Consider the following 16,209-nt stretch of genomic DNA (forward strand, 5'->3'; position numbering starts at 1 on the left):
CGGGCTCCGGTTCCGGCGGGCCGCTGCGAGCGTCGGGTCGGGTCGGGCTCTCCCCGGGTCTCCGGCCGCACCAGAGCCTCCCGCAGGGCGCCGCGGCACAGCGGCGGTTCCTGGGCGGCTTTCTGATTGTTTGTTTAAAGTCCGCCTCGCCTGGCCACACCGCTGGGATCGCGTTTGGCAGAATAATCCGATAACGCAGTTTCGAAGCACAGCCTGTGAATTCCGTTTCTGCCAGAACTGAAGTTCCAAGCAGCAGGTGGTTTTTGTTTGGTCTTGTTCTGTTCTGTTCCCTGTGGATTCCCGGAGACGCTCCCAGCGTTGGCCTCACTGCAGAATGTGACTGCGGGCACCTTCAGTTGGCACGGAGTCGTCCCTCTGAGAAAATAACCTGGGCTTTCACCGGGGAGAGGATGATTTGGCGTTTCTTTTGTTCTTAAACTCTGAAGTTCATGTCCTCATTGAGATTTTTCTTTTCTCAAATGTTCATATAGCTTGTCTCTCGAACACTAACACAATTATTACCTTTTTTTTTGGCATAGATATAGCATGACCTCCATGTACAAAATTTAGGGAGATAGAAGCTCAGCCCCAGTAACATTTCTTGTGCTGAATGACCAGGGGAGAGATGAATGGCGGCGTTGTACAATGACCTCCTGTCTTCCCGGTGTAAAGTTAGTCTGGCTGCTGGCGGTAGCAGGTGGGTGGGGGGAATAAATCTGTCTGCTTTTCCCAGCCTATCTGTGCAAACAGCTTTTGGTTTCCCCTTTTGGCTTCCTGGTGCAGATTTGTTTTTCCCAGATGGTTGTTGCGAGTGGCTTCTACCTTCCTCCCTCTGTGCGGGACGCTGGCTGGAGCTGTGCCCTTTCACTTTACGCGATTATTTGGCTGTCCTTGTAGAGAGTGTTCATGCCAGAAGTTCCACAGGGTGACAGTTCTTTCAGACTCCAACAAAATCAGTCCTGAAGAATTGATCTGCCTTTCTCTCTCTACACGGCTTTTTAATTACTGAGGGATTTGGAGGATTAGTGATTTCCTTTTGCGAGAGAAAAATTGGCAAGCCAGAATTTAGAGAAGGAAACGGGGAAGCTTTGCAAGTGGACTTCGTATAAATGGCCGTTCTACTAGTCATGGCCAAGACCTAGAGGAGTCCATTTTGCCCCAGGTTTGGTTTTAATCGTCTGCCCAGTGGCCAGCTGATCGTTTCAGCCCTACTAGAGTGAACAAGGCGTCACACTCTAATGGCACACCATTTCTCTTGGTAAACATCACTGGGACTCTAAGCTTAGAGAACCAGGTGAAGATACAGTTGTCTGCATTAGTTCTTTCTTCTCACTGTTGGGAATTTGGCTGTAGTACTAATGTGGCACCTGTTTGGAGATTTAACACGTGTGGGTCCTTTATTTAGGTGAGGTGTCAAAATGGTTTCTCAGGAAATCTGTTTTTTGTTTGTTTGTTTGGTACCGGGAATCAAGCTCATGACCTCCTGCTTGCCAGGCAGGCGCTGTGCTGCTGAGCTATATCCCTGAGCTGTATCACCTCAGGAAATCTGGACCATCTGTGTTTCCATGGTGAGGAGGATGCACTTTGGAGTTGGACTCCTATCTTGCTAGGGTTCCTTACTAGCTAAGAGGGATAATAGTAATAATAAGACACACTTCAGAGGGCTGTGGTGAGAAGCACATAAGCAGAGTATGTGAAGTGCTGAATGTTAGAGATTTTTAAAAATTAAAAGAAAAAAATATTTTTGAGACAAAATTTCACTGTGTAAGCCCAGGCTGGCCTCGAACTCCCTGTGATCCTTCTGCCTCAGCCTCCTGAGTGCTGGGGTTACAGGTGTGCACCACCACACCTGGCTGTTAGAGATTTTTATTATCATACGCCCTGGAATTCCTTAGAGAGTTGATTGGCCCCTATTTTTCAGATGACAATTTTGTTTTTCAATTATTTAACACTCTGAAAGGGAATGTGGCTGGTGTGGAGCACACAAGGGTGTAGTAATCTTGCTTCTGTCCCTAGGGTGTTTGTGGTGAGGACCATTTCCACACTGGGGTCTGAAAATTATGAACTACGTGTAACTCAGATTTGTAGGTATTGTGCCTTGAAAGTTGTGGAAAATGAGATGAGTTTTTATATCCTCTCATGCTGTTGTGAATGATAATTTGAAGAACGTAGACGTCCTAATTTATCTGTTAAAGGAAATGTATTTTCTACTCTCTATGAAAAAGTACCGAGTTTTGAAAATACAGTATTGTACTGAATAGATGGACTATTGGGGGACCGTAGATTTAAAGCAAAATCGAAATCACCACATTTACCCACATTACAAAATGTGGTAAAATTATTTACTCTTAATTGATAATTTATGAAGATGAATGCTTAAAAAAATTACCAGCTGTTAGGTTTATCATGAATGTAAAAGATTTAAAAAAGATTCTTGTTTGCACACTCACCACTGGAACACTTCAGTGATGCAAAATGTACAAGCCAGTTTTCAGGAAGTGGAAGGTAGCTGTGAAGTCAGAGCTGGACGTGGACAAATGAACCTTGTTGACATGTTACAGGTAGCATCAGCGTTAAAACTTGTCCTACAGTATTATTAAATTTATTTTACAGTATTTGGACAAAGAAAGGACTGAATGCATGACTTATTTGATAAGAATTTTGTGTTTGTTTGTTTGCTTGCTTGTTTTTCTTCCGGTACCAGGAATTGAACTCAGGACGTTGCGCTTGCCAGGCAGGTGTTTTGCCGCTGAGCTAAATCCCCAGCCCCCTGATAAGAATGTATCAACTGAATACATATCTGTAATCTAAGGCAAGAACCTAGAATTAGGTGGTTTGAACAGATACTCTAGATATTTATGTTTTGCTCGTATCACATTGGGATTTGTATTCCTGTTGGTAGTTATTGTTTTATTTTTATTTTCTTTCCTGATAGACTCCAGTGAGTTGAAGATGATTCTCCAAGAGCTAAAGAACAGAGTTGGGATTCAGTCAGCGAGGTTACTCCGGCAGCTGAAGCAGAAGGACAGGCTTCTGCATGAAGTACAGACCAACTGTGACATCGTGACCGCCTGCTTGCAGGCCGTGTCACAGAAGAGAAGTAAGTACCGAGCGGGCTTAGTCCTGTTGCTCCATTTCACTGTAGTGCTAGTGGAGCCATCAACAGTCACTGTGTTTTTGAATATTTTGAAAAGTTTTGCTTGGAAACTCGTACTTCAAAATGAAGAACAACTCAAGCAGCTTCTTATTGTTTCCATGAAAACGAATACTTAATTTCTAATGTTATAATCTTTGTTTTGTTCCCTGCCTTTGAGGAAGTGTTTCATTTTGACAATGGTTATTTTTGCTTTGTGCTGAATAATAACTAAGTTCTTTCTTTTTAAAGCGGCACTGAATAGACATAATCTAAAAGGCACGGCTTTTTTTCTCTTAATCTCTGTGTTGCTCTAATAAGTGAATTAACCAGTTGACCTGAAGAAGGCTCTTATAATAGGGTCTTTTTTCTTTTTTTGACTTTTTGAGACAGGGTCTTGCTATGCAGTTCAGGCTGGCCTTGAGCTCACTTTGTAGTCCAGGCTGGTCTTGAACTCGCAATGATCCTCCTGCCTCAGCCTCCTGAGTGCTGGAATTACAGTCATGCGCCACCACGCCTGGCTGTAGTAGGGTCTTGTAACTGTCTCTGAAACCTGAAAAGGGTGAAATATTTTAACAGTGAAGCTTGTCTCTTGGGTAATTCACTTATAAGTAAGAGCTTCATGATTTGTTGATTGAGTTAAAAATAAACTGTTAAATTACTCAACCGTCTTAAAGACTAGATATAAAAACTTGAGACTTAACTTTTATAATACTCCATGCAACAGTTTTGAGTTTTATTCTGCTAACATTTCCCTGTTTCTGTTTTGCATTCTTTATTAACATGCAGCACGGCAGATCAGTGTGTTCAGGTACGGTAAATATAGGCACAAGTGATGTGTTTTGATAAGACGCCTGTGGTGGCTTTTCAAGTGCATGCGAAAACTGACCTTTATTATTCCTTTACTCTCACGTTTTATTTGTAAATTAATACATCTTACAGCTTTACAAAATTTCAAATTAAGATGTGTTTGTTTTCATGAAAGAATTTTCAGGGCTTGACTAGTTTCAGATAATACGATTAATGTCTTAAATACTGTACTATTCTAATGCTTATCATTAAAAGAAAAGTTTGTGTTTTCTTGCTGCTCTTTTATTATATTACTTTTTGGCATTCTCAAACTTTTATTCGTGCTTTTTACTAAAGGGAGTGTTACATAATGTTTATTAGCATGCAGCTGATTATCAATAATATTATTATGGTCCATATCAAGCAGGGAAGTGATTGAATAAACTGTCTTTGAATAGGGTGTTTCTCAGAGGCAGGCACTTTTTTGAAATAGCTACAGAAAGAATTGCATGTGTGTGTGTATATATGCACAAGTACATTTTTGTCTATCTATAACAGTGGACGTGTGTTACAGGTATTTGATAGTTTTTCATGGATTCTGATCGATTCAGATATCAAGTGAAAATGATTTTCCCCTTTTATCATGAGATTCCTTGATACTGATTTTTCTCCTTCAAATGTTTTCTATACACCCCTTATTATTGTTTGCACCGGAAGTTAAAAGCACAAAATAGCAAACACGTGGAGTTTTGTGTGTGAGAGAGTGTGTAAGAGAGGACTGAGCAGGAATCAGAGGACAGAGAGGAATATCAGGTGATCACGTGATCCTGATTGGTGGATTCCATTGGTGGTCACTAGGGACTGACAGTCATTTAGAATTAAATTTACTTGATTGATGGGAAGACTGGCATTTATGTCTTTTTACGCAAATATTCCCATAATCACTCAGCTTCACTGAGTCTGTGAAAAATATTTCTTATTTTTTTAGGGTTTGTCTCTCGATTCCAGCCAGGGTTTTGCGTTTCAGAGGCCAGGGAGTTGTCTGGCTCCTTCTCTTGAGAGTAACACGAATATTAATATTAATATGTTAGTGGTAATATTAAATTGGACAGAATGTTTTTATCAACTGCATTAGAATTCTTATTCTCACATAATACTATACTATGATATAGATAATATCAAAAATTTTACTGTTATCTCTCCGATTTAGAACTCCAGAGGTTAGCTGTCTTATACCTAAATGCCCAGTTCTACTAGCTGCATATGTTGCTTTTTTCCTCAAAGTCAATTAATAATTTTAAAATACATATATAGAGTTTGGAAGAATTGAGATTTTCTTCTAAGGCTTAATAACTGGGATTTCATTTCGGTAGTGATTGGCCATGATGTGTTCAAATAGAGCATACTGAGTTGTTTGTATTTATGTTCACAAGTCCAGATAAACCCTACTGCTGCTTCCATATGAAGTTTTTAACGTATGAAGTTGATTCTCATAAAGTGTTTGCTTAAGTGACTTTTGCCCTTCCATTGCATGCAATACAATCGAATGTTTTCAGGTTTTTAGTAAAATGGGTTATTCCTCATTAATATACCAGAGGAATATAATAATTTTGAAATAAGAAATCAGAATTAAATATGGATTAAGAATCAAAATGACAAGATCATTTTTATTTCTTTTCTTTTTCTTTCTTTCTCTCTCTCTTTCTGTCTTTCTTGCTTTCTTTCTTTCTTTCGAGATGGGCCTCACTATTCAGTTCAAGCTGGCCTTAAACTCACTTTGTAGCCCAGGCTGGTCTTAAACTCGCAATAATCCTCCTTCCTCAGCCTCCTGAGTGCTGGGATTACAGGCGTGCACCACCATGCCCGATAATTTTTATTTCTAACACAAATGATATAACTGCTTAAACTTTATGGATTCTTACGCTAAGCCTTTTGGTAGTATCTCTTTGCTTTAAAACTAGGGTAGGGCTGGATGTGGTGACACACTCCTGTAATCCCACAGCATTCTGGGTGTCTGAGACAGGGGGAAAGAAAGTTTAACCCCAACCTGTTCAACTAAGGCAATTTGGTGACTTAGCAAGACCCTGCCTCAAAATAAAATAAAAAAAGCATTGGCTATGTAGCACGATATGAAGGCCCTGGGTTTAATCCCTAGTACTACAAAAACCACACCAAACAAAAACAAAACTGAGGTGGGAATAAGACAAGGAGGATCAATGTCTGTCTGACAGAAGGGCATATTTCTCTCTATATTCTTTCTATGGGTAACTGTTGGTATAACCTACTTAATACTGATAATAAAATTAAAAAATAAGAATAGCAGCAGCTGTTATAATTTATTGAGTACATGCTTTATGCCAAATTATTGCTTTCCTTTCTCATAGGAAGTCCCAAAACATGTATCTTTAGGTACATTTTATTAAAACATTGAGATTCAGAAAGGCTAAGTAAATCATCAAAAATTACACAGCCAATAAGTGATTGAGAAGGAATATAAATATAGAAGTCTCAAAAATCTATCTCTTCCCCGGTAAGCTGTGACATAGAAGGTTCTATTATTTTTTTGCTAATTAGATTATTCTGTTAGAATATTACTGGCACATTACTGAACAATAAGAAATTTATAATATGCAAAGGACAAAATAGAGTTTCAGGTTTATTAGAATGGGCTGCTTTTGCATACTTTGCATATAAAATTACTTCTATGTAATGTAATTTTACTTTTACTTAGCTAGATGTACTTTATTTATCTTTACTTGGCTAAATGGATTATACCAAACAACCAAAGCAAGGTGAGTGGTAAGATCCACTCAAAGGCTTCAGGACAATGAAAAGAAAGAAACAAGGGGCTGGGGATTTAACTCAGCAGCACAGTGCCTGCCTGGCAAGCACAAGGTCGTGAGTTCGATTCCCGGTACCGGAAAAAAACAACCCCCCCCCCCAAAAAAGAAAGAAACAAAGTTTGTTCAGGAGGTTGATGTTGATGTTAAGAGTTTTGCTTAACCTGTTTTTCCTGAAAGCACAGGGATACCATATTAATTATTAACGTTGTATAGTTTTACAGTTTTCTGCGTTGGTATAGTAAATATTTAAGTTGTATTGATTGAGTTTGTAAAATGGTATTATTATACAACACATACTAAAACCTAGCTGCCTCTTGAAAATTGGGATAAAAGAAAACATGAAAAAAATGAATATACATAAAATATTATCTTTGTTTTAGTCTTGCCAATAAATACAGTAGCTGTAGACAGTTTACAACCTCATTTTATTAACGTGTCTGCTTTGGCATCTTGAATCTGTTATAAATGTCTTTCCCAGACTGGTACCTTGTCAGGTGGGTGATCTTTGTTTATCTGTGCCTTTGGTGACTCTGAAAGTCAACAGTTTCCACTAACAGAGAAGTCTGTGTATTTTTTAATTATAAAATACATCCCACTAGCAGTTCCATTCCCAGATATCTACTCAAGGGAATTGAAGACATGTCTTCAAAACACTATATATAAGAATGTTCATAGCAGGATCATAATAGCCACAAAGTGGAAACAACTCTAATACCTATAAATGGGTCAGTGGATAAATTGATAAACAAAATGTGATATTATTCATACAATGAAATGTTATTTTACCATAAAAGGAATGAAGGACTGATTTGTGTGACAAGCTGGATAAATACTGAGAACATTCCAAGTGAAAGAAGTTAGACACACAAATCTACATACTGTTATGATTCCATTTGAAATGTCCAGAGCAGGCAAGTCCATAGTGGCGGAAAATATATTAGTAGTTCTCAGGAATGGGGAGTGATTGCTAACACACAGATTTCTTATAGAGTGATCAGCTTATTCTTGAATCAGAGTGGTGAGGGTTGAACAATTTTGTGAGGATCACTAGTATGTACAGTTGAAAGGGTTGAATTTTGTGCTGTAAACTATATTTGAATAATAAATGTTAAAATTGCAGTGTACTTACAGGAACTTTGAAAAACACAGAAGTATAAAAATAGAAAAACTCATTTTCTAAAGACAATCTGAACCCCTTCATATTGTATAATATTCGAGTTTTTATATGCAGTTTTTCAAGAGTCATGTAGTATATAACATTTCTGTATCCTATTTTTTTTATGTAACTGATTTTATTGGTACACATTTTTTTTTTTTGTCTTTTTGAGACAGGGTCTCGCTATGCAGTTCAGGGTGGCCTTGAGCTCACTTTGTAGCCCAGGCTGCCTCGAACTCGCAATGATCCTCCTGCCTCAGCCTCCCAAGTGTGGGGATTACACATTACTCGTAAACATAACTTTTAATGACTAAAATAAAAATTTAGTCATTTTTCAGTCTACCATTTTATTTTGTTACAACATTGTAAGAGTGAAGAATTTTCTTTCAGTCATCAGAACCGAATCACTATTCAAATTGATTTAAATGAAAAAGAAAATTGATTGGCATACATACTTAAAAGCCAGTCGTCATGCCTTCAAGTGTAGATGAATCAGGTACAGAGGCTCAAACAGATTCTTTGAGAATAAGATTTCATCTCGTACCTTTGCTTTCTTCTGTATTGCACAGTGCTGAAAGGGGCCAGCAGCGGCTCCAGTTCAGCAGCCCTCTGGAAAGGACAGATTTCTCTCTCCATAGTCCCAGAAAAGTCCATAACTCACTTTCTCTGGCCCTCTTGAGTTCTGTGCTCACTGGGAATCAGTAAATAACTCTTATCTAAGCAGGTAATGAGTACTGCAGAGGGAAAAGGAGGAACAGGTAGATGTGGAGGTGTGCTGATGTTGGTATTGACAATCTTTTAAAGTTTAACTATTGAGTGTATAATGTCTGTGTGATTTTTTTTTTCCGGTACCGGGAATCGAACTCACAACTCTGCGCTTCCCAGGCAGGCCCTGTGCCCCTGAGCTAAATCCCCAGCCCCTGCTTTTTGTTTTTATTTTGCTCATGTCATTCAGCATCTCTCCATATGTTTGTTGGCTGTTGCAATATCCATTTTTTTGAATGCCTATAGAGGCCTCTATTGTCAATTCTCCTACAGGATTTCTTTCTTTTTCTTATGAATTTGTCAATGTGTATATGTATCCTAAATTTGAAACTGTGCTGGATATATATATCTTGCAAGTATCTCTTTTGACTTTTTTTTGCCTTGCTTCTATAGATAATGTCAAATACAGTAGAAATAATGAGATAGAAATTTTTCCATGTTCAACTGCAAAAGGAAAGTTTTAAAATCAAAAATTTTCTGTGTAAATTTTCTGTGCTGAAAATTTTCTGTGTAACTCCTGCCAAGTGAAGGAAATTCTGTTAAGTTTGCACAGATGTGGAGCTTTATTATGTACTTTATGTGCTGTGTTCAAATGATATGAATTTGCTGAATTTTATAAATTCTGTTGAATGTTAAAGCAACATTACAGTACTGGAAAAATATCAGTGAGATTCTGATGTATTTTTTATATATAAATTGGCTGGGTTTAGGTTGCTAATATTTTGGTTATGATTTTTGCTTCTATATATATTCGTGAGTGGGATTAATTTATAATTCTTACTTTCCTACTGTTTTTGTCAGGTTTTGGGAGCTTTATAAAAAAGTTACAGCTTACACCTTCCTTTTGCATTCTCTGGAAGAGACTGTGTAAGACTGATACTAATTCTTTTGTAAATGTTTGATAGAATTCACTGGCAAACACATCTGGGCCTGAAATTTTCTTTAAAGTTTTCTGGACCCACGTTTAAAAATAATTATAGGATTATTTGCATTTTTATAGTTCTTCTTGTGTCAGCTTGGGTAAATTATAGACGTTTTCATTTCATATAACTTTTCCCATTTTTTTTTGTCCTTTTGAGACAGGGTCTTGATATGTAGTTCAGGCTGGCCTTGAGCTCACTTTGTAGCCCAGGCTGGCCTCAAATTTGCAATGATCCTCCTGCCTCAGCCTCCTGAGTGCTGGGATTACAGGCATGCGCCACCACACCTGGCTACTTTTCCCATTTATAGAGAGTTGTTAAGAACATTTTCACAGGGTGCTAGAGGAGCTCAGTGGGAGAGCACGTGAGGCACAGGGGTGTGGTCCTTAGCACCTCCCTCAGTTGTTTTGTGTCTGGTTCCTTTAGTGTTTCAAGATGTGAAAACAATTGTATTCATTTAAACAGATAGTCATTTACTACTTGGAATATATTATTGACTGTATTGTCAGAAAGAAGAGTATTTAACACATGTACTTTTATATTCAGAAATAAATAAAGGTCCATGTATGTGGATATTTATTTATCACGCTTGAGTAACAACTATTGCTGATACGTTGAAAGCCCCGTGTGCTTCTCCTTGGGTGAAGTCTCTCCTCTCCTCTGCCTCTGTGTGAACAATCGTCTTGCTTTTCTTTCTACTTTCCCCCCTCCCTGTATTTTCCTTCTACTTTCCCCCTTCCCAGGCAATATAGAGTTCTGGAGAACGGAACAGCAAGCCCAAGCTGGCTGTGCAGGGAGTCATGCTGCTGCTAGAGAAAAGCTCTCAGCAGGGAAACCCCAGTCTGTGGGTCCGGGTCTGGGGTTGGGTTCCCCTGAGAGCTCGCGCGAGGCTTTCTGGGAGAGCCAGAGGGCGTGGGTACAGCGAGTCCTGTGACATCTGCCAGGTGATTCTTTGGACGAGTTGCTGAATCATCAGCTGGGTTAGGAAGCAGCCTGCGTTTGAGTTTTGCTTCACAGCTCACGATGAGTTGCTCCTGCTCTGAGGAGTAGGTCAGAGCACAGCACTTCTGGGGTGTGGAGGGAGGAGCAGGCGTATTACCACCACGCTGTGGGATAACCAAGTGCCAGTGAGCACTGGCCCAGGTCTCTGGGGCCTCTGTCCTTAAGCAGAAGAGCGGTCCAGGGCAGGAGGCATCTTGTGTTGACTGCCCTCCGCGCTCCTCCCCTGAGCCGTGCTCTCCCAGCGGACCGGCCGCGCTGCATCTGGCGTGCCTTGTCTGCCCAGGATCTCGCATCTCTCCCTCGAGGAAGCCCACAGCCTTTCTCTGATCCTGGACTTGTTTCCCATCCCGTGTATCCTGTGTTTCTTCTCTTGATTTTTCTTCTCATATCGTGGCTCGTATCCCCTTGGGAGAGGGTGCCTGTGAGTTAGGTTTTGGAACTGTGCGTGGATGAAAATATATTACGTCTGAGTTGGCCAATTCTGTACTTGCTTTTCTGTCGTCTCCCTTCTCTGGAGAAGTCAGAGCCTTTCTGATCCTGAACTTTTGTATTGAATTATTTTCCTTTGAAAGCCTGAGAATCTTCTCCTTGTTCCTTTTTTATTTATTTATTTATTTTTGGAGACAGGGTCTCCCTCTGCAGTCCAGGCTTCCTTTGAACTCACTTATGTAGCTCAGGCTGGCCTCAGACTCACAGTGGTCCTCCTGCCTCAGCCTCCTGAGTGCTGGGCTTACAAGTGCCACCATGCCCGGCTCTTTGTTTTTGAAATTCATGGTTATGTTGCTTGGTGTAGGTCTGCTGGCACTCCTTTAGGTCATTTTCACTGGGCCTAGCCGTGTTCTTTCAACCAATCAGGCGACTACAGGTTTCAGTTTGGAAATTTTCTGTGAATTAGCTTTTGTTGGTTTTCCTGTATCCTTCCCCCCCCCCCCTTTTTTTTTTCTGGGATTCTACTGTTTGGTAGTTGAAATGTCTGGATGAGTTCCTTCCCATCTGTTTTCTTTGTGTTTTACTTGCTCAGAGACTACCTCTCACTTGTTTCCCAATTCTGTATGGAGAGCTCTTTAGGGCATTGCTAGTTGAATGTTGGTTTTATACGGCACCCGTAAGGTAAGGAGAGTAGTACAGGAGGAAAGAAACTTCAAGTTATTGTTGTAGTTGAGCCTTTTCTCAGAGATGTGGTAATCCTTAGTTGTCTGTTCAAGTTGAATTTGGTACTCTAATGTGGTGGCTTGAATGTTAGACTCCCTGGTAGGTTTTAATGACTCCGAGCTTCTTGGAAGAGCCTCTGCGTCGAACCCATCAGTTCAGGACCTTCATGTCCTTCTCGGGGCGGATTAGATTCCCCAGCAAGCCTTCCGACCTCCTTCCTGGAGGGTGGCGGTCCGGCTGCTGGTATTCTTAGAGCTTAGTAGAATGGAGAAGGCTGTGAGTCTACGCTTTTAGCATTCAGTGTACTTATGGTGATTATGTCCCCTGCCCGAGGTGAGGTTCTCTGAGGCTATGGGAGAAAAACAAACTTAATTTCTCCCACCGTATGCTCACCACAGACTTTTGTGACCCCCAAAAGGTGGGAATTTCCCCCCACCAGCGAGCAGTCAGTCCTGCCGTGGACACCAGCTGGGTGCCCTCTCACTCAGCCCAGTTCTGGCAGTCTGTACCTGGGGGTGGTTTAGTTAACTTGCTGGAGCAGCTCTCAGAGCTCAGGGAATCACGTTTGCCTGTTTATTGTGAAGGCTGTTACAGGGGTGCAGACGAAGACACGCGAGGCCTGTGGGAAACCGCCCTCTGCAGCCGCGCTGCCCTCTAGGCACTGCCACAAGCTCAGCTCTGCTGGAGCCCTTGGGACGCTGTGGGGCGGGGTACTGACGCCTGGACGACCACGGAGAGAGGTGCTGGGACCAAAAGCGTGTGATCGAACGCTGGCAGACCGACAGGGGAACGCCAGCAAGGTCTGTCCATTCAGATTCTCCTCGGCCCGTCTGTGTAGCAAACCTTTCTGCCGGGTGTGGGTGGGGCCAGGCCCTTCTGCGATTGAGCGGGGCTCGTGATCTACACCAGACAGACAGTGTAGGTCAGAATTTCCTTATGGCCAGCTCTAGGACAGAAAGACGGCGTAAGGTTAGAATATGCTTTTCAGTTTCCGCGGTCTGCCTTGGGGAGAAAAGGAAGCTATTTGAAAGGAGAGCAGGAGAAGGTCAGGGAGAGAAAAACAGAGACTGATTTTTTTTTTTTTTCTGAAGTTGCTTCTGAGATTTTTACCTTCTGAGGCTCAAAATGTCCAAATGTTACAATGGAATACTTTCACCTTGACTGCCCTGAAACTGTTTCAAAGCCGCTTCAGAGGCCAGGGACAAAAGGCCAAACACTTTAACCTCATTGTTCTGGTCATTAGGAAATAAGGGCTGTGTGGTTATGAGCCAGGATCTGTGGACAAAACCCAACGCATCCATTTCATAATGTCACAGGGCTCGTCTTCTGCTGCTAGTCCGAGGACTCTACTCTTCAGATGAAACGTTTGCAGCAGTGGGAGAAGGGTGGTACCCAGACTTGAGAAGTAGAATAGGGGAGCTGGGGGTCCAACTGCTCAGCAGCTTTCCTGCGGTCCCCTCCGTGAGCCTCCTGGAGAGTGGTTGCTTGGCCTTGCATTCACTATGTGATCACCTCAAGCTCGTGGTGATCCTCCTGCCTCAGCCTACTCAGCTGGCATTACAGGCATATGCCATCAAGCCTGGCATAGACAAAAAAAATTGACTAAAACTTTTACAATATATATGATCTGAAGAGAAACAGTATAAAAAAAGTTTTACAGTATATTTTAGCAACAGTTTCCTCAGGGGGGAAAAGGACTATTTAGTATCTTACAGCTAAGTTATTTTTCCATTGTGTCATAATAACTTATCTACACTACGGACTTATGTAGTATCTGTGGTACACAGTAGCGCCCACCCTCCCGCTCTTGCTCGGGTGGGGAGGATGGGACTCAGAGCCCTGTGCGTGCTAGTCGAGCTCCGAACCACTGAGCTACACTCCCAGCTTCAGTAAGAGCTTTTAACTTCTAACTTCTGCAGTTCCCGTGACTGTGAAACACAGAGCTACGACTGCATTACAAAGGGAAAGGATTTTAGAAAAAATGCTGCATATCGGTCTTGGTGATTTAAGGTTAACAGAAAATTTAAAAATGATTTCTGTTTACCCACGGACTTGGCGGGCCACAGAGAAGCGCGAAAGTGAAAGCGTTGCTGTCGCTGGCTTGCAACTCGGGCAGGTCTGCCCGGCTTGGTGCCCTCACTGTCAGCTACAGCCAGCAGGGGGCGCTCTCTGTCTTAAACTTCTATAAGAGTTTATGTTCGATTGTCTCACCCTTGAAAGACAGCAACATAGCCAATAGAACTAAAAAAGATACGAGGGTAGACACCATATGAAAGAAATAATGAATCTTTTTTTATAAGTACCTTGTATGTTTTGTGATTTTTTTCATTTAGCTATAATATGCAAAAATACCACTAGAAAGAGGTATTTTATCATTTTATATTTAAAAAAGAAGCATTTCCACAATATGTTTCAAAAACATCATTCATTCATTCATTAAATACGAATTGTACATTTATGATTTAACAGACATGCTCATCGATATTGGGAATATAGCAATGAGCAACGGATCAAGACTAATACCTTGGGCAGCCTGGGCTACATAGTGAGTTCAAGGCCAACCTGAGCTGCTTAGATCCTGTTCCCCAAAAACAAACAAACAAACAAAAAAAAAGACTAACGCCTTAGAGTTTGAAGTGTCTTTTATCCTAAGCATAAATGCAAAGCTAGCTTAAAATTATTTTCTCCAAAACAACAGACTCTTTGTAGAACAATTAACTACATTTTTCCTATGCTTGATGTTAAATTGATAGCAGAACATAAGATGATGATTTAACCTATACCGAATGCTTACTTTTCGGGATTTTACTTAAATCTTGATCACTGTTAACCATTAACCATAACCACCATTAGCTTAACTCTTGAACACCATTCTCCTCTGCAGAGAAATAGTCCTAGGCTTCCCACACTCTGCTGCTCTTTGGAATGGCTTGAGGAGCTCTAAAAAGCTACCAACACTTGACTCTCGCTTCCAGACATTTGGAGTTAGTTGGCGATGAGTGTGATCTGGACTTGGTGACTGGTGCTATTATCATGTGCAGAAATGGGAGTCCGTGGACTATTGATGGCTCCCTGAAGACAGGGTTGCTGGTTTACGCTCCCTTGAATCCCGATTCTGTCACCTTCTGTTTGACCTAGAAGTAATCCATAAAGACCCGGGCTTAATTCCCTGATAACTCCGCCTAACGCCTGTGGCAGTCACCCTAACGACTCGCTTGGATACACACTTAACTCCCTTGTCCCACTGTGTGTCATTTTCCCCTGTCAGGAGTCCAGTTGTGATTAAACCAAATCTATTCATTCTGTTCGTGGATCTGCAACACCACACTGACTACCTGACTCCTCGCTCCCTTCCGTGTGAGAGAGCGGGGCGGGCCGGGGCCGTCTGCTCAAAGCGGAGTCTTCAGAGAGCTTTACACTTGCACACCCTTGTGCCTATGAGGTGTGGGCTTTGACCAGTTCCTGAGTGTAACCAGGCACCTTTCCTGTCATCCTGCTGCGTAGTTATTGGCTTCTTCTCAGTGTCACGTATCTCTTTACTGACCACATTTTGTTTACCCCGACTCCGTAGATTTCTTTTCTGGGCACACAGCAAGTTTTTCAGATATTTGTGCTCTTTGCTGCAGATTCGCACTGTACATCTGGCTGACAGAGCCATGCCAGTGCCTGCAGGTGGCACCGCCTTGAATTTCCTCCCGCAGATTAGCCCGCCGCCTTTAAATTCAGCCTTATGCAGTCTCTTATGCAGGAAGGGCAGAGGCAGGACGGCTTGTCAGTTGGGGATTGGCTTATCCAGTGAGCATCACAGTGGCCAGCTGTGTGTCACCGTGACCAGCGTTTCTAAGAGACAGGAATAATGGATCTGGAACAGGAACTGTCACCCGGGCAACTAGAAGCCACAGTGTACTGGCTGGGGGGCAGGCATTTTTTGTTACGATGTAGCCCAGGCTGGCCTTGAACTCGCTGTGTAGCCCAGGCTGGCCTCAAACTTGCGGTGATCCACTGGCCTTAGCCTCCCGAGTGCTGGGATTACAGGCGTGTACCGACACCTCCAGCCCTCCCCTCAGCGTTCTGATCTTCTGAATTCGTACCAGAATTACCCATCAGGCTCTGCTTTCAGCATTTTAGGCCTTCTCCACCCCGATTCTCCAAACTTTTGCAAACTCCTCCCTCAAACCAGTCCCAAAGGCTTCTGAATGGAAGTCGGATGTAGTCATAGCAACGATCTTCACTTCTTGGTACGGTTTTCTATGAGTCGTCCTCCTGTTGCTGAAACAAAGTACTTGACATGTACAGCTTAGTTTTTCTCCGGTACCGGGAACCGAACTCACGACCTTGCGCTTACCAGGCAGGTGCTTTGCCGCTGAGCTGAATCCCCAGCCCCTTGACATGTACAGCTTAAAGGAGAAAGGTGTACTGTGCCTCATGACTCCAGACACTTCAGTCCAG

General features: G+C 41.9%; 1 protein-coding gene across 1 annotated transcript in view; it reads left to right on the forward strand.

Moving 5' to 3' along the window:
* Positions 1-2,935: 2,935 nt before the first annotated feature.
* Tbc1d30 (TBC1 domain family, member 30) overlaps positions 2,936-16,209 on the forward strand; it is a gene marked incomplete at its 5' end in the record, with an annotated part of 86,700 nt that continues 73,426 nt past the window's right edge. Inside the window, 1 exon segment of the mRNA XM_013520910.1 lies at positions 2,936-3,100. Within this exon segment, the coding sequence (XP_013376364.1) occupies positions 2,936-3,100 (165 nt within the window).

The sequence above is a fragment of the Chinchilla lanigera genome, unplaced genomic scaffold, assembly GCF_000276665.1.
Source record: "Chinchilla lanigera isolate Chin_1 unplaced genomic scaffold, ChiLan1.0 scaffold00057, whole genome shotgun sequence".
NCBI lineage: Eukaryota > Metazoa > Chordata > Mammalia > Rodentia > Chinchillidae > Chinchilla > Chinchilla lanigera.